At 33.1% G+C, this 18,894-nt stretch overlaps 1 protein-coding gene across 1 annotated transcript in view; it reads left to right on the top strand.

The window, feature by feature from the left end:
- Positions 1-18,894, top strand: part of LOC148953503 (uncharacterized) — a 146,229-nt gene that overhangs the window by 44,428 nt on the left and 82,907 nt on the right. Inside the window, exon 6 of the mRNA XM_089088573.1 lies at positions 11,423-11,583. Coding sequence (XP_088944699.1) covers positions 11,423-11,583 — 161 coding nt within the window. The remainder of the gene's footprint in view (positions 1-11,422; positions 11,584-18,894) is intronic.

Genomic DNA, 18,894 nt, shown 5'->3' with positions numbered 1-18,894 from the left:
TCTGAAGGCTATTGCCCTTTGTAATAGTCAAAGGTGATTTGAGGGCAACTAACCGCCCTGAAACGCCTACGTTTTCCCCAAACACATTGAATCAAAATTTTAAGACATCCATTTTATTAATCGTAGTTTTAAGTTCTGGAAATTAGGTCTTTGAGGATTACAACTCCCCCAAAACCCTCAGGGCAAGGGTTGTAATTTAAGGATTCTCCGAATCCTTCATACTATTTCTTATGGAAGGGATGCTCGTATAAACTTTAGAGAGGGTTTATTTGATTGAAAATTGAATTTTCTTGTTCACTTTTTAAGAGTCAAAAGAGATTGAAGGGCAACTAGCCCCTCTCCCTCCTCCACGCCCTTAATGCATCAGATAAAAATTTTGAGATAGACATTTTGTTAAAATAGTTCAAAGTTCTGATAACAAAAAACTCCGGTGTCGACACAGCCCACCAGGGCCCAGGGATAGGCGTTGTAAGTAATGCCCTGGGGCATAACTTATTAAGGGGGTTTATAACTTATGGGAAGGGGTTTTTGTATGGGAAGAACACATAGGAAATCTATTATAATTATACAATTATAAGGTTAAAATGCATACTCTGTGATAGATGCAAAATTGCTTTGGCACACAAATTCCTATTAAGGTCAATTCCAAACAGTCATGATCCCTTTGTGTCAGCGAGTGAAATGGTCTAAAACCCCTTATTGGTACTATTTTTCAATCCATTCATTGTTGTCAATCGCTGTCCACAAGTTATGCAAGCTGTCTATTGTTCATATACAAGGTTTTTATCAAAGAGGTAATCGTATAGACTTTGAAAAATGCCTCATTCGATTTAAATTGAAAGTTCAAGATCCGTTTTTTAAAGTCAAGAATAATCGGACAGTAAGCGCCCCCCCCCCATGCCAAAAAAACTTGAAACTTTTTGCAATCAAAAACGAACAAAAATTAATTAAAAAAAACTTTTCGAAAAATAAATTTTTAAATTAAAATTAAAGGACATTTTAAACTTAAGCTCAGGAGATACAAATACCTGTTAAAATTCAAACTCAAAACGACCAGAAATTACTATTAAAGAATAAATGAAACCCAAAACGAACAGAAATTAAATAAACAGTAATATCAAAAAATATACAACAAGTAATAATATAAATGAATAAATAGATCTTAAAGCGAGTAATGCTTGGATTGCATATGAAAATCAAGCTTAAAACGAAAACAAATATTTTGCTATTAAAGAATAAATGAAACTTAAAACGAACAGAAATTGAATAAACAATCAATGCGAACAAACATACAATATATATTAATGTAAATGAATAAATAAATCTTAAAACGATTGAAACTTAAATTAAATATGCAAATCAAGTTTGAATCGAATAAAAATAACTACAAACAAGAGTTTGGGTATCGTCTCACACCAGAAGCCTAAAACCTACTGCGTCATTGGCGCTTTACTGAAAACGAATTATATTACAAATGTTTTCTTTTGTACTTAATATTGAAAGTAAATATTAGAATTACAGTAAAATTTAGAACTGATGAAATTTTAGTAATTAATATCATTATGTATCAAATATTCAGTTTAACTTATTAGTTCTTTTCAAGATTGGTCAAGACAAATATAGTTTCACTACAAGCACAATTTGGATACTGCCCCCTTCTTTAACTGTAAAAACCTAAAGCCTTCTGCGTCATTGGTGCTTCACTGAAAACGAATTATTCGTATATTACAAATTTATTATTTTCCAGTTCTTACAGCTTTGAAAATAAAAATAAAAATTATAGTGAAAAAAATCTTGAACTGATGGATCTTTCAACAATTAATATCATTATATATCTAATATTCAATTTGATTTGTTTATACTTTCCAAGACTGTTCAGGACTCATATAGTTTTGCCATTTTTTTTAACTCTGCCATTTTTTTGTAACCAATCGTGTTAGTTTGTTATGAAAACATTCTATGGCTTCTAGGCATTTCTATTTGAGCGGAAAACTGCACCTCAAACTTTGTGGAATATGCATTTTCTTGCATGAAACACCAAACTATAATAAAATGTCAAGTTTTGGAGTGTTCCACCACTCGCAAGCAAGTGCCACTGGTATTTTTGAATCCGCATGGTCAATTTAGGGGGTGGAGGGTGGGCTAATTTTCGTAGCAGCCCCTTTCCGTCGTGGTATGGTTCACATTTTTAACACCTGGCGTCCGGACTATCATATAATCTACCAAGCATACAACTACCCCAAATCAGTATTAATAAATAAATGAAACCCAAAACGAACAAAAATTAAAATAAATATTAGAGTCAAACTCAAAACGAGCATAAATTAATGTGAGTAGGGTTCAAAACCCTTATGCTTTCTAAAAGCCAGAATATAATTTGTACTTTACTGAAAAAAAATTCAAATCAGTTTACTGAAAAAAAATGTGCATTGTCAATTTAATATACATATGCTGATATTTATTCCCTAAAATCTTAATTAATTTTTGATTTCTTAAAGTTACAAAAGTGAAAATATTTTAAAGAATTGTTATCAGTAAAGCGCCAATGACGCAGTAGGTTTTAGGCCCCTGCAGTGAGACGATACCCAAACTCTTGTTTGTAGTTATTTTTATTCGATTCAAACTTGATTTGCATATTCAATTTAAGTTTCACTCGTTTTAAGATTTATTTATTCATTTACATTAATATATATTGTATGTTTGTTCGCATTGATTGTTTATTTAATTTCTGTTCATTTTAACTTTCATTTATACTTACATAGCAAAATATTTGTTTTCGTTTAAAGCTTGATTTTCATATTCAATCTAATCATTGCTCGCTTTAAGATCTATTTATTCATTTATATTATTACTTGTTGTATGTTTTCTGCTATGATTGTTTATTTAATTTCTGTTCGTTTTGGGTTTCATTTATTCGCTGATAGTAATTTCTGGTTGTTTTGAGTTTAAATTTTAACAGGTATTTGTATCTCCTGAGCTTAAGTTTAAAATGGCCTTTACTTTTCTTTGAAAAACTTATTTTTCGGAAAGTTTTTTTTAATTAATTACAATAAATAGCAAGTCAAACTCAAAAGGAGCCGAAATTAACATAAGTTGGGTGCAAAACCCCTATGCTTTCCCAAAGCCAGAACAAAATTTGCACTTTACTGAAAAAATACAAATGAATGTGCATTGTCAGTTTAATATACATATACTGTTAATTGGTTATCAAAATGTTAATATTATTTGATTTATAAAAGTTATAAAAGTAAAAACATTTATATTTTTTCTGTAAAGTGCAAATTTTGTTCTGGTCTTGGGAAGGCATAGGGGTTTTTTGCCCAACTTTTGTTAATTTCTGCTCGTTTTGAGTTTGAATCGGATATTTATTGTAATTTCTGTTTGTTTTGGGTTTCATTTATTTATCGATGCTGATTTGTGGTAGTTTCACGCTTGGTAGATCATTTGATTTTATTTTTGCTTATTTTTTTTTTTAATGGAGTTCTTTACTTTTCTTTGAAAAACTTATTTTGTGGAGAAAGTTTTTTTTAATTAATCAGCATAATAAGTCGTTTCTTTTGATCCATCTATCGGTATCAAAATTCCATTTTTTAGAGTTTCGGTTACTACTGATCCGGGTCACTCCTTACTTACAGATCCATATCACGAACTGTTTGAAAACTGTTTATGTCTTGAACAGTCCCTGGAAAGAATTAATAAAATTAAAGTGAATATTTGATGTATAACGATATTAATTACTGAAATCTCAGCAGCCCAAGATTTTATTTTACTGTAATTTTTAATTTTATTTTCAATGTTGTAATAAGTACAAAATAAACTATTGATAATATAATTCGTTTTCAGTAAAGCGCCAATTACGCAATAGGCTTTAGACTTATACTGTTAGGGAAAGGAGTAGCAGCCAAACTCTTTCTTGTAGTGGTTCTTTTTCGTTTTTAGCTTTATTTGCATATTCAATTTAAGTTTTACTCGTTTTAAGATTTATTTATTCATTTATGTTAGTATCTATTGTATGTTTGTTTGCAATGATTGCTCATTTAGTTCCTGTTCGTTTTGGGTCTCATTTATTCTTTCGTGTTGATTTATGGCCGTTTTGAGTTTGAATTACTACAAAAAATATTTCTGATGATCTTAAATTTAATTAAATAAAAAAAACAAGTTTTTTAAACTGAAAGTAAGGAGCGACATTAAAACTTAAAACGAACAGAAATTATTCTGTATATGAAAGAGACTGTCCCCTCCTCAACGCCTCGCTCTTTACGCTAAATTTTTTTATTGTTTTAAAAAATAAAGTTGTGAGACAGAGTCAAACTTTAGCGTAAGGAGCGAGGCGTTGCGGAGGGGACAGTCTCTTTCATATACAGAATAATTTCGGTTCGTTTTAAGTTTTAATGTCGCTCCTTACTTTCAGTTTAAAAAACTTTGTTTTTTTATTTAATTTTTGAACGTTTTTGAATAAATGCAGGTTTTGATCTTGGCTCACCGTACATGAATAATTAAAACAAAATTTTCTTATTAATTTACTTTTATTTGGTTAAATGGCTTTCTCGAAACTTGTTTAATTTTATTTATGAACGTTTTTATTAGTAATAAATATACGAAACTTACGAATTAACTTACGTAACGAACTTCTATATTCATATATTTTTAATACATTTATTAGGGGGTTCGCCCACTAGTCAATACCTTGCTATTTAAGCGAAACTTCAAATTTTGTTCCCATTCTTTAAAATTGGCCGCTTAATCACGAAGGCCGTTAATTAGAATAAATAGCTCTTATGAAAGTACTAAAAAATCTTTGGCTTAAAGAGCGAGGCATTGACTACGGGGTGAACCCAATTATATATGCAATATTTTCTGTTCGTTTAAAGTTCCGATGTTGCTGCTGTTGTAGTTGAAATACTTGTTTTTTTATATTAAATTTATGATCTTTTTAAATAATGATGGGAAATCCGGCGTCCCGTTCATAGCAATGTCCCTTCCCCCATGAAAACTTCCTTCATGGAAAGATCCTCCCACATAACCCCCGACCCACCCACTCCCCACGCCCAGAAAAAATACCCCCTGTAAACGTCAGTGTACTTCCAACTAATCAAATCCATATGTTAACAGGGGGTAAAGCTCATAACTTTCAGTCAGCTCCCTAGGACCTTTAGGAGACTGAGTCATTATAAAAGACCTGCCGGAAGTGTTTTTTAACATGTTAAACGAAACGGCTCTCTCAAAATTTTGATCGAGTGACTGTGGGAAAAAAATGAGCGGGGGAGGGGGCCTAGTTGCCCTCCATTTTTTTTTGTAACTTAAAAAGGGCACTAGAACTTTCAATTTCAATTCCAATGAGCCCTTCCACGATATTCTAGGACAACTGGTTCGATACGATCACCCCTGGGAAAAAAACAAAACAAAAAAAAACAAACAAAAAAACACATACACCGGCACTAGTTATTTGTCTTCTGTCGAAAAATGAAAATGCCCACATTTCTTTAGAGGTGAACTTGAGACCCCTAATACAGGGGTTTCTAAGACGCGGGCTTTAAGAGTGTTATTTTAAGGCATATCATAGGACTTTCAGGTGGTCTATCTCCCTTGGGTCGAACTTAAGCCCAATTTTTTCAGGCGCTAAACGATTGATGAGTGGCATTAAACTTGATGAAACTTATATATTTGAAATCAGCATTAAAATCTGATTCTTTTGATGTATTTATTTGTATCAAAATACCGTTTTCTAGAGTTTCGGTTACCATTGAGCCGGGTCGCTCCTTACTTACAGTTCGTTACCACGAACTGTTTGATATGACCTTTATTTTTCTTTGAAGACCTTCTTTTCCGGATTTTTTTTTAAAAATTAGTCTTGCATAGCATTGATGTGGGCTACCTATTTACATAGATTTACGTGCCAATTTATCCAATCAGTGTGGATTTTAGTTTCGTTTGACCAGCTCTTTAGTTGAAAAAAAAAAAAATACTACTAAGAGATTTGTTTTACTCAAATTGGAAGATTTTTTCGGAATTTCCAGTAATTTTTCATGCTACGTACAATTCCCATAGGGTCCGCAAGTGCTTCATTCTTTCCGTAGAAAAGACTAAAATTGCACATATCTATAGATGAATCTATAATTGTGAAAATATTGACCGACTTGAGTTAATGACAAAGAAATTGCCTTGCTTCCATGAACGCCGTCAGGAAATTTCCTCAGGGGGATTAAATGCCACCCAGAGTTCCGTTTTTACAAAGACAGATACCAGAGGTTTCACATTAATTCCTTCTAATATAAATCTTTTAAAATTCTTCCTTTTCAGGGGGAGCCAAGCCCCCCCCCCTGACCTGATGCAAACTGTGACTGGTTGGCCATGAAATTTTTTTCAATGTTGAAATTACTTCAGTAACACATGTGTTAGAGAAAGTTATGAAAGCATTGTTGGAGTCAGGGCCGTCGAAATATCTTCTAGTTACGCAATTGGAGTTGAAAAGAAATTCTTTTGATATATTTGATAGCTTTCGCCATCATGATACATAACCCATAAATCCTAATTATTGTTGCTAGTTTTATCTCTACCAAACAATTATATCCATTTTAATAGTGACCATACACTTTATAACATATTTCAGTTGAAATGTGACACATTTCCCACGCTATCCATCAACGCTTTTATTTTGAATTAGAGGAAGTGCACAACTTATTTGACCAGTATGTATGCTGGAAGAAAACTGTGGTTTATTTTTAATGCTTTGTTCCAGTTTCACAATTCAAATTGGATATTTCCTATGCAATGATTGATTTGGCCAAACAACAGAATTGAGTTGTAATTATAGCGTCACTGCATGCAATTTATCTCCTATTGTTACAGAAAAAAAACAAACATAAATTTAAAGGCTATATTAGAAAAAACTATATCCCTATTTGACTAATGAAAGTGAAATTTTACGGAAGTTATTAGCCCAGTAAACGATAACTATTAATTAGCATGTTGTGGTCACATATTGATCAAATTACTGATTATTTATATTTTTTATATTTGTCAGTTACAAAGATTTAAAATGAAGGAGAAACAATAAAAAAGGAGTTAATACAATTACGATTCAACCACAGTGTAGGTCAGAGTTTGGGACTTAAAAAAGAAATGTGGTCTTGAAAATTGTTCCTTAACTGTTATTGAAATGGTTTAGTCCTATTTTGAGAAAACTTAAGAGCCAGAAAGAAACCTCCAATTGGAAGATTTGACAGGCACATACCCAGTTATTTATTTAAGTTAAAGTTATTTTGAGGAACCAAGGAATGTGGATATTTTCAAAGAAATCTAAGAAATGGTTGAAGTTTATTTACTACATATAAATTAAAAGAAAAATTATAGACAGTAAGAGAGTTTTTGGTTGAGTAGGGGAAAGGGACAGGTCCAAAGTCATCTACACCGTGGATGCTTCTGGCTTCTTCTTATGCTGGAGGAAGAAACTAGTGGGTAGAAATAGATAGTTAAAATCGGAAGTGTTGTTTGGGACCCGCTGATGGTTCTAGACAGAGAAAACTTGGATGATCTTGTATGACTGCGAAAAAGTTATCCTATGATCTGTAGACAGCAGTGCTTCCATTTCTACTATATTTTAGAGTAGACTACTTTATTTTGAATGTTTCTCCTCTAATATTTTTAGACCTACTTTAGTACTTTATTTCTACTTTAAATTTAGATTTTCCACCTTTTTTTTTTGCCGAGCCTATGGATTTTTGTCACGAAAATAGGAATTTTGAATACAACGGCGGGATTTCGGCAAAAGCGATTGACAAACGTTCTTGTTTTTGTCGGACTTGGATAGACCCGCGAAATTTGAAACAAAATAATCAACGGGGAAGGAGTGAAGGTTTGATTTTTAGAACTGGGTGACATCCATCAAGACGTCAAGTGGAGTGCTAAAGTTCACTAGCGTTGTTCATATCATTCGGTTTATTTTTGGACTTCCCTGCTCAAATCTTTGTGGAAACACTTTTCAGCGTTCTGAAAACGGTAAAAAAATGAAAAGAGGAATGGGCTCAAAAATGTAAATTTGGCTTTGACTATTTCTGTCAAGTATGGGATGAAACGTAAAGGCCCCCTTTCCCTCACCGAGAGTTTAAAGAAAAAATGAAGTCTGTGAAATCCGATGCGACTGCGTTCCAATGCGTCGCTTTTTTAAGCATTGGGAAAGACGATGGGAATGGTGAGGACAACGCTGACTCGGGGTTTTAATCTTAGTATTTGGTGTTTTCTCTTAAATCTTACTATTTGGTAATTCTCATTAATTTTTTTCTGAATACAAATTAAAGTGCGTCTACATTCGGCATTTTATGGAAAACTGGGAGGCAGGTATCAGTCTACACTAGTTAAAATCGAATAATTCAAAATATCAAAATGCAGGCACTGTCCTTAAATCAAGCTTTAAGTGATTGAATTTTGCTACTATACTCTGCTGCACATTAACAACTCAATATAAAAAAAGTCGAAGCAAAAATAATGCGTGAAAAAGCGACCGGTTGGATATCATTCATGCCAATCCTTCGTACCAATTCAAATAAAAACGATGATGTTGCAAAAGCAGTAATAGAGAATAAAAAAATAATGGCAAACAAAAACGAAGAAATAAAGTATATTCATATGGTCCAGAATCTGAAATCTGGACTCTGAATCTATAAATCTAAACCGAACTTAACTAGTTGAAAAATACGAATTATTGTTTTAAACGTTAAAAAAAGATATTTTGGTACACGTAAAAGGTCTTGAGTTGCAAAATAAGTCGTCTTGAACAAATGCTATTAAAAGTCAGCTTAATAAGTCTTTACTTGTAACGTGAAAAATAGTCAGAAAATGGGGAAACTTTTAGGGATTTCTGTATTGGAAATAGGGATTTTTAGGGATTTTCCTCCAGCCTTTTAGGGATGGGAAAAATTTGAAGTGGAAACACTAGTAATATAGCGTAAGAATCAATTTTGTTAACATTCCTGTTCAAATAGTAAGCACAATAACATACTTACTTCCGGATTGTGTCCTACTATAATTTTACTCTTTTTTCGCACTTAAATACTTTATTTCCACATTAGTGGAATGGAAGCACTGGTAGACAGACCTGTTTAAGTAATTCACAAAATAGATTACGAAGAAATCTAAGCTTTTGCTGCTGCTGAGTAAGTTTGAGTCGAGGTTCTGGTTATTATGATCTAGACTATACTGACGATTCATGGTTACTAGGTGGTTCTTCCAATAAAACGCACGATAGGCTTCAGAGACAATTGATGGTGCCGTCCCAAATAAAACTAGAGATAAAAAATGGGAGGCCATGACTCATGACAGATCTTACCTATCTATATCACTAAACCGCTGTTGATAGAACAAATTCAGAAGTTGATTTATTTTGAGGAAAATATAGAGATTAATAAGGACACAGTGATTAAATCTAAGTCCAAATAGCCACACGATGTTGAAACCTGGAAATATCTGAACTAAAAAAAAAGAAAAGTAAATCTACGAATCTGTAGTCTCGGAGATCTCCTGTATTTGGAAAAAAGTGCCTAAGAAAAATATAGGTGTATCAGACCCTAGGCGGGAATGGGGGGGGGGACTTGTACCTCTCGGTGTTTTTCTGTAATTTTTCCTACCAGTACTGGTTTCAACAAGTAATGGTCCCATCAGAAAGCACATATAAAATATTTTGTTCTGGGAAATGGGGAACAAGAATTGGAGGGTGGTCGGTGGTGGAACTTTGTGAATAAAAAAAGAAGGGGACAAATTATGCTACATAAGTAATAGGTAAAAATTTATTTTTCAGTTCTTTATCTTGAACCAAACAGATCTGAAACCTCTGCACAAAAAAGTTCCTTGACTATCAAGGCTCCTGATGCTATCTTGACTGGCCAAGCCCTCCCCTCCCTTGAAAGTGTAGCATAGGATCCATACAAATTTTGTGTTTATATATTTTAATTTCAAGTTTATGGCTAACAGTGTCAGACCTTCTGGAAAAATAAAAGTTCCCACCTATGGGTGCAATGTTGCAACTGCATATTTTTGGTAGTATACATCGCCAAGAATATACCAAACGTCCATTAAGAACTGTTTGTCGTGAAATGGGTTTTCAGAAAATTGAAGGACATCAAAAGAATTGTTTTTGTATAATAAGAAAAATATAAAGTAGTGCTTGTTTATATTATTGTTGTAAATATTCTGACGCCAACTTGAAAATTACGTAAAACTTCTCATCAGAAAGCATTTTTTTATGACTCTCTAAGTTAACCATCACGATTCTTTTCATAATCTTTCCAGCATCGGGTTACGTGTAAGTTTGGTTCAAAACATAGAGTAAGCTAACCGTCACGATTCTTTTCATAATCTTTCCCGTATCGGGTTACATGCAAGTTTGGTTCAAAGCTTGGAATGTTTCAGAATTGTGTTAAGATTATTTAAAATTATTTAATTATTCTAGTTACCAAGTTTATTGTCAAGTGCTAATCAAACTTTTTTTTGTCCAGAGCATGTTTGGAGCCAGAGGGAGGGGGTATGGCCCATCACTAGGTCCACCAATGGTCTTGCTTGCATAATTTGCTGTAGCTGAATTATTAAGCTTTAATATGACATAGCAAAAGAATTTTGTAGATGCCAAAAACCAATGATTTTAGTCCTGCGCATTTCTAGGATTTTCTTATGAAGAAAGGGAGGGGGTTGGGTTTTTTTTGCTCTTTACATTCAGTGCTGGTTTTAGCTGTCTTGGCATAATTAGCTTCGCTTTCTAAGAAAATTGCCCTCGCTTAGGCTTTGAGCGGTAGCTAACAGAATTATATAATGGCCCTTTTTGCTTTTGAATATCCTTGTTTTATCCGCCTGTAGAGCTAGCAGCGTTTATTTTGCATTTCAAGTACTTACAACGATTCAACAAAAAATTGATAAAACTATGGAACTGAAATATCAATGCGAAGCGCCAAATTCCTAATCAAATGTCATCATGTTATGACATTGTTCAAGTAAAACTTATTTTCCTTTGATTATCCTTATAAGTTCTGAAATCAATATTATCTTTGCCTTTTGCATTATTAAGCCAGAACGATTATTTTCCTTTTTTTTTTATCTCTTCAACGTATTGCATTCGTCCCCGTCCCCTAGACACTCGATTCGTTTATTTCTTTTCCTGTCCTCCAGGCTCTGAATACCGATGCCACAGCGTGCTACCCATCCAAAAAAAAAAAAAAAAAAAAATCTTATTTCACTTATTTTTCTCTTGGTTTAACGGTCTATGCAGGAGCTGCATTATGGTCCGCCTTTGTCTAATGGTTGATATATGAAATGATCCTACTGTCTTTATATACGTACTGTGCCCCAACCCAACCAACTAAAGTAGGATTTAAAATAGTACCCTAATTCTTACTCTTCAAATATATTTTGCATGAAATCATATTATTTACTACAGGTTTAAGGATATTAATGGAATTTGTCAAGATGTTGATGAATGTGCAGAGGGAACTGATAAATGCAGTCTCCAGGACGAGGAAGCTTCTTGTTCTAACGAAAACGGCCATTATACATGCACTTGCTCCTCGGAATTTGAAAGTGTTTACAAAGGATGCATAAGTAAGTGTCAATTTTATCAAAACCAAAACAATGGTTTTACTTACGTGCTTTAAATACGTAGCATAACTTAACTAGGCAAAAAACTTGCCTGTTTAAAATATTTCATGTTTTTTTAGTAATTTTAATCTGAACTTTACTTTTTGCGTGTGAACTATATTTAGTTTTTTTTGTAATAGTCAATTAATCTAGGTAAAGCAGTACCTTTACCAAACTTCCACAGTTTGTATACTTCCAAAAGATATAAGAAACAACAGATAACACCAGATAATGACAAGGCTTTTCCCAATTCCGCATATATGCCATCGTTTTTAAAAAGAAGGGAACAGCGAGAGACACGGAATCAAGTATTTCTTTCTTTTATTTCAATTTAATTATTTTATTTTATCAATTTAATAAACATTTTTATTTAAGTATTTCTTTTCTTTCGGAAATTCTTTCTTTTATATCAAATGTAAATGATATTATTTTCTTCTTATGGGTATCATTTTCTTCTTCTTAAGGTCATCGCCTATTTAAAGTGCAAGTTTAAATACATGAAAGGAAAAAGATCGATGCTACTTTTATACCCCACGTTTATTATAAATGATCAAACATTTGCTCATTGAAAATTACATTTTTTAGTCTATAAGTGAAGTTTTATATGCACAAAAGGTTGTAGATCTAACAACAGTTATGTTTATTGAAAAATGTTTTAATTTTTTTTCCTAACAAATTTATCTTATCTTTAAAATTTCCATTACAGATTTTAAAAACATATAAATGATGTCAAAGTTTGACTTTTTGAGTTTAAAATTTTGACTTCTGTGTCCGAAATAACGATTCCTAAAACACATGGGTCGTTTAATTAGAACAATAAGAAGCTTTTTTTAAAATTACTAACAACTTTTGCGTGAAGGCCGAGGCATTAAGAATGGGACAACCCCCCTCATATACGTAATAATTTCTTTTTGTTTCAAGTTTTAGTGTTCCTCCTTACTTGCAGTTGAAAAACACTTCTGAAACTAAAAAACACACATTCTCTCTAGTAATTATTGAAAATTCTCTTTTAAAATTTATACGGTTCATGGACATTCTCCTTTTCAAAAATATCAGCAAATACTGAAAAATTCTACATGATTCTTTTTCTGGAGGATTTTCACTGGCATATTAAAACAGAACAGGCTACTGAAGTCAATATGACTTCACTCACTGATTCGTGTCATTGACTTTTGGGTTTTTACAATTATTTTTTGTTATTCCTTGGTAGCCCTCAACCACGCACAGCATTCCCGGGCAAAGGCGGAGAATTAGGAGATCGGTACCTGGGTTATACAGATCATTGATCAACATGCAAAAAAGTATTTTCTTTGAAATTGGTAGGCATGTTGGTTTACTGGCTGGGTTGATCAATAGGGTTCCTATTGATTGATCTATTTGATCAATAGAGAGGCTAGCCCAAAATCAATAAAGCACTTTCTTGAACTTAGGCAGCCCACCAAGTCAAAGACGAAAATGTTATATTAAAATGTCAATGTCACCAAGTCAATGTTAAAATACGAAAAAGAAGAAGAAAAGCATTACCCGCATCACATATTTTATCATTCCTTTAGAATAAAGATAACTTATTGTTAAACAACTTTTTAAGCTTACATTAGCTAGAAAAGCGTTTTTTTATTGTTATCTGAAATTTGATAAATTTAGTTCTTCGAAATAAATTAAACTTAATGTTAGATTCCCTTTTTGTAGCTTTGGGTTTTCTTGCTTGAACAGAGGGAATATAAGTGAGATTCTCAATATGAGAACTTTATTAGTTCTCATAAATATATACACTCAGATTCTATGGAGTATTAAAACTAAATTTAAGGTTCTATCTCATTGCTGCTTACCCGAGCGATAAAATATCTTACTTGTGTTTGTAATTGCAGCAGGACAGGAGTTTCCGCTTCACTCGGCATCTAAACAAAGTTTCTGAATGATGGTCTCCCATGATGACCGGTCTTGTGCCAGCTCTTCGGCAAGCCTCAGCCAGATTGTCCCACCTGTTTGCAAAAACCTCCAGCTGGCTTCAGATCATGTTTAACTAGCATCCACCAATTTTTTAACTGTCCTCCTTGTTTTCTAAGCCTCGTTCGTAGGGGTTCAGCGAGCAGCATTTGTTTAATGAGGTGATCGTCAGGGCCACGTAAAGAGTCGTCAAGCCAGCGGAACTTGATGATTCCTGAGATTCTGTCGATGATGTAACAACGTCATCAGATTTGATCATTCAGTATCTAGTCTGAGAACCGGATGCGCAAAATTTGAACGCAAGCTAAGATGCTCGAAGATTTCCAGAGTACGTCCTGAACTGTTTTGATGGGTCAGAATTTGACATCATAGAGAAGAACTCCTCTCACTGTTGACTTACAAACGCTTATCTTTGTTCATAAGCTAATCTCTCGACGAGTTCAAAGATGCTTGCTGAGTTGGGCAAACACTGTTTGATCTCTATATATTCTTTTGTTGACATCTTGATAGCATCTTCCCTTCGAATCCATCTCAGATCCCAGATAGACGAAGCTGTGAACATTTTAAAATGGGAGACTATAAAGAGTGAGTTGAATATGTCTTGTGAAGTTTTGGTCAAGAACTTTCGGTTTCTTTGAGTTTATCTAAAGGTCAAGGTGGGCAAAGAAAAATATCTTAGAAAAAGAATAACTAATCTCAGTGATAGAAAATATCTAGAGAAACTCCAGAATATTATTACCCCTTGAATTTCAAAAGACATCAAAAAAGCCTGAGAAAGTAACTATTTTAGCACAAAAAAGCATATGAAATCGTTCAAAAAAACTAAGCTCTTTCTGGTAAAAATTCTCTTCTTACAGTTTTTGAATTGTTGCTACTCCAAGCCTTTTTCCCTAAATATAACTTTTGAATGAACCCCTAGAAAATACATTTAAATTTCATTTTGTGTTTTAAGTATTTATAATCTCATTTTGATTCATCAGTCTCTTCGACAAGTTTTGAAAATATATGTTCTTCAATTATCACTTCTTATTTTAGCTGTGACTTAATACCCTGAGAAACTAGATTGCACTCCAAGAAAAGATTATGATTATTATGCCATCTAATCTTAAAACTTTTTACTGCATTTTCGTTTCATACTTATAGACTTTAAACTAAGAATTTTAAGTTACCCTCAGGTTTGTCAGTTACAAACAGAAGAAAGTGAAAACAGACTAATTTTTTTTTTAAGGTTTAGATAGGGTATAACTAAAATTCATTTACTTTAATCAAATTTAAGAGAGAAGGCTAGTTTTTTCACCTTTCCAACAGATCACCCAAGGTTCACGAAACTGGAAACAATTTAATGCGAACAAAGCGCAAACAAAAGCAAAATTTAAACTCCGCAACAGTATCTGTGGACATTTTTAGAAGGTTTACCCCACCACCGCCTTCACTCTTCTAATGATCTGATGAGGATAGCCATATATATTTTATTCTTAAAATTATATTAGAAATGTAAAAAGAGGTGCAAGTGAAAAATTAATCTTATAAATTTCAAATTTGCATTGAAATAGCCGCAAAAATTTATTTTTGAAGCTAATTAAATAGTTTTCTATTAATTGCCCTAAAGTGATCAGCAGTCATAATAAAAAAAATAACCTGATAAATCATTTGGAAATGTTAGTCACACTTTGTTTTTTTTTATGCGAGACCTGGGAACATAAGTATTAATTCTTTCAGTTTTCATTTTACTCCACATTTTACTTTCATTTTTCTTTCAGTTTTCATTTTACTCCACTTTTCCTAAGCATTTGTATAACGGGTCATAAATAAATTATTATTCTTGCTAAGAAGATAACTTGGCACATAATATTCTTTCAGAATAAATATATATATAAGAAGAAGATAATTAGGGAATTTGTATATTTATATATATATTTATTATATAATATGTATATTTATATGTATATTTATTATATAATATGTATATATATATATATATATATATATATATATGTATATACATATATATATATATATATATATATATATATATATATATATATATATATATATATATATATATATATATATATATATATATATATATATATATATATATATATCAATCAATCAATCAATCATCAATCAATTATTTTATTAATACTAAACTGTATTACAAACATAAAGAAAAATTATTTGGCCCAAGAAGCTTGGCTTGTTGTGGGCCTTACAACACAACAATAAAGTACTAAAACAACCATAAATGTTACTCTAAATCAAACAATATATATGAAATAAAGATTAAAGAGAATAAAAAATACCATACAGTAAAAAAAACTAACCCACCCCCACACAAAAAAAAAAACACAAAAAAAAAAAAGGAGAAACACTAGGAAAAGAGAAAACAGGGAAAATAAACGAAGGAGAGAGAAAGTACTAAACTGGAAATACACGACGAATAACTGCCTTTGCAGACAGAAATAACGGGACATCCGGTGAGATTGAATTCCATAATTGAATTGATTTATAAACAGGAGACCTCTGGGCTGCTGTAGATGAATATTTGGGCAAAATAAATCTACGAGAAGAACTACGTAAAAAAGTAGAGTACCTACCTGAGTCTGTCCGTGAAAAAAATTGCTGTAGAGGCGATGGAAGCGTACCTAGAAAAGCAAAATGCACTAAATAAAGATTACTTTTACTCACAATGCGATCCAGCGGAGCTATTCCAGTATCATTATAAAGATCAGAGGAAGGGTAAAGCCGAGGGAGAAGAAAAGTAGCCTTCACTGCCCTATTTTGGGCTCTTTGAAGTGAGCAGAAAAGAGATTTATTAGTATTACCCCAGACAGAGCAGCAATAAGAAATGTAAGGAAATATAAAAGCATAATAAAGAGAAAGCATAACATCTGGGGGAAGAAATGAGTTAACCCGGTGCAACATTGAAGAGTGGCGGAAGATGAAGGAACGGGTGTGAGTTATATGAGGCTTAAAAGAGAGAAAACAGTCAAGATACACACCAAGAAATTTCACCATAGCAGCTTGCGGTATAACATCATTCCCATAAGTCAGGATGATTGGCTCCCTTACATCTCTCATACGATAAGGGGTCCTGAAGTGTACAATGGCACTCTTTTGCTGTTGAGAGTCATACCATTTGACCAGCACCAATCTTTTACTTTATCAAGAAGACCTTGAACTAGGGAAGTGGCAGATGGCAGGTCTACTGCAGCAAAGAAAAAGTTACTGTCATCACCAAAAAGAATAGGGTGCACAAGGGGATGAAGACCATCAACGAGATCATTAATGCAAATTAAAAACAAAAGTGGTCCAAGCACAGAGCCTTGTGGGACACCCTTCAATTTAGGCAAAGTAGATGAAGAAATACCAGTAACCAAAACATACTGAGATCTTCCCGACACATAAGACCTTAACCATTCTAGTGGGACTCCATGTACTCCAAATGAAGATAGTTTAGACAAAAGAACAGAGTGGTCAACCATATCAAAGGCCTTTGAAAAGTCAAGAAATAGACCCAAAACACACAAGCCCTATGTCCAGATTAACACGCACAAACTCTGTTGCATCTGAGAGTACATACGAGGCAGAGAAAGTGGGACGAAAACCATACTGATGGTTAGTTATGAGAGAATTTCCTGCAGTCGTGTTAGTACTAAAAACAAATGAAAAGAGTCTACAATACACTACTCTTTCAACAACCTTAGGTATGACAGGAAGAAGAGAAATGGGTCTATAATTTGAAATTAGAGATGAATCACCTTTTTTATGTAAAGGTAAAACATTAGCAACTTTAAATAAATGAGGGAAAACACCAGAAGAAAGAGAGAGGTTAGTTATGTGTGAGATGGGGTTAGAAACAAACTGACCAATTTTTTTAAGAACATTATTGCTCAAACCAAAACCATCAACTGAACGGTTACTTGGAAGCTGGGAGATAATACTATAAATCTCAATATCACTGCATGGGGAAAGGAAAAATTACTTTTCTGCTATGGAAAAACTACTTACTCTATTCTTGGGTTGAATGGGAACTGAAGGAAGAGTGGTGAAATACAAATTGAAGGCATTTGCTGAAAATTTGTTATCCACAATAGATCCATCAGCATTCCTTTAATGACATGGGGGGGGGACTGTTTGAGTTTCCTGCAAGAAGTAGCTTCATTAACTACAGTTCAAAACTTACGCAAGTTCTCCTTACACTCATCAATTCGAAGCGAAAAATAAAGCATTTTGGCTGCACGTACTGAAGTCGTAAGTACATTTTTATAATGTTTATACTTCAAAAGATCATCCTGTGTTTTACTTTTACATGCAACCTAGAACAGAGACGCCTTCATATGTGTAGCATTAATCAGACCTATGGACATCCATGGGCATTTGGGTGTAGAATTCCTTGGTCTCTTCCTCAGAGGAAAATGCTTATCCAACAGAGTTCCAATTCGACACAAACATGAACTTGTTGCACATTCAACGTCATTGGCTTCCAGAACAATAGACCATTTATTGCTCTGAATACTAAAAGATGATTTAGAAATTTCTTTGTCTGTAAAAGTTGTAAAAGAAGACTCACCTTGCTTATTCACAGCAATTTCAGTTTTAGGTACAAAAAGTGATAGATAAATAGGGAAGTGATCAGACAGATCAGTGAAAACAAGACCAGAAGTAAACTTCAATTTTAGAGAATGAGAAATGAAAATATTATCTATCAAAGTGGCAGAATTTCTTGTAGGATCAACACTAGAAGGAAAAAAAATTGAAGGAAGTAGCCCAGAAGAGGAAAGCACATCAAAGAGATGGTCACATTCATAACTTTATCCAACATTTAACATATTACAATTAAAATCTCCCAAAACACAAATACGTTTTTTTAGAGAAAGTCACTGCACCAGAAAGCTGATCAAGCAAATCACAGAACAGATGTGTTGGAAAAGGAGGGGTCTTATAAAACAAACAAACAGTATCACATGCAAACTGGCTTTTCAGATCAATGACAAGAGAACAAACAGTCCTACTATTAGACACTGCTGGAGTAAATAAGGATTCAAGGTCATACCGTCTACTGAATTTAATATCAGATTTTATAAATAAAGAAATGCCCCCTGAGCACTTTGTTACCATTCTAGGGACATGAATAGCAATATAACCATGCATATCATAAGCTGTTAAATTATCACTATCAGATAACCATGTTTCTGTTAAACCAATTACATCAAAAGGGCAAGAATTATCAGACCACAAATATGATTTCAGACTATCCCACTTATCTCGTATCCCACGTACATTCAAACAAAATACATTAAAGCAACTATTTGAAGAGAGAGAGGC

This window comes from Artemia sp. Qi Xiang Cuo, chromosome 4 (assembly GCF_049724085.1).
Source record: "Artemia sp. Qi Xiang Cuo chromosome 4, ASM4972408v1, whole genome shotgun sequence".
In the NCBI taxonomy this organism is placed as follows: Eukaryota; Metazoa; Arthropoda; class Branchiopoda; order Anostraca; family Artemiidae; genus Artemia; species Artemia sp. Qi Xiang Cuo.
Note: the sequence above shows the minus strand (reverse complement) of the source record. Positions and strands in the feature narration are given on the sequence as shown.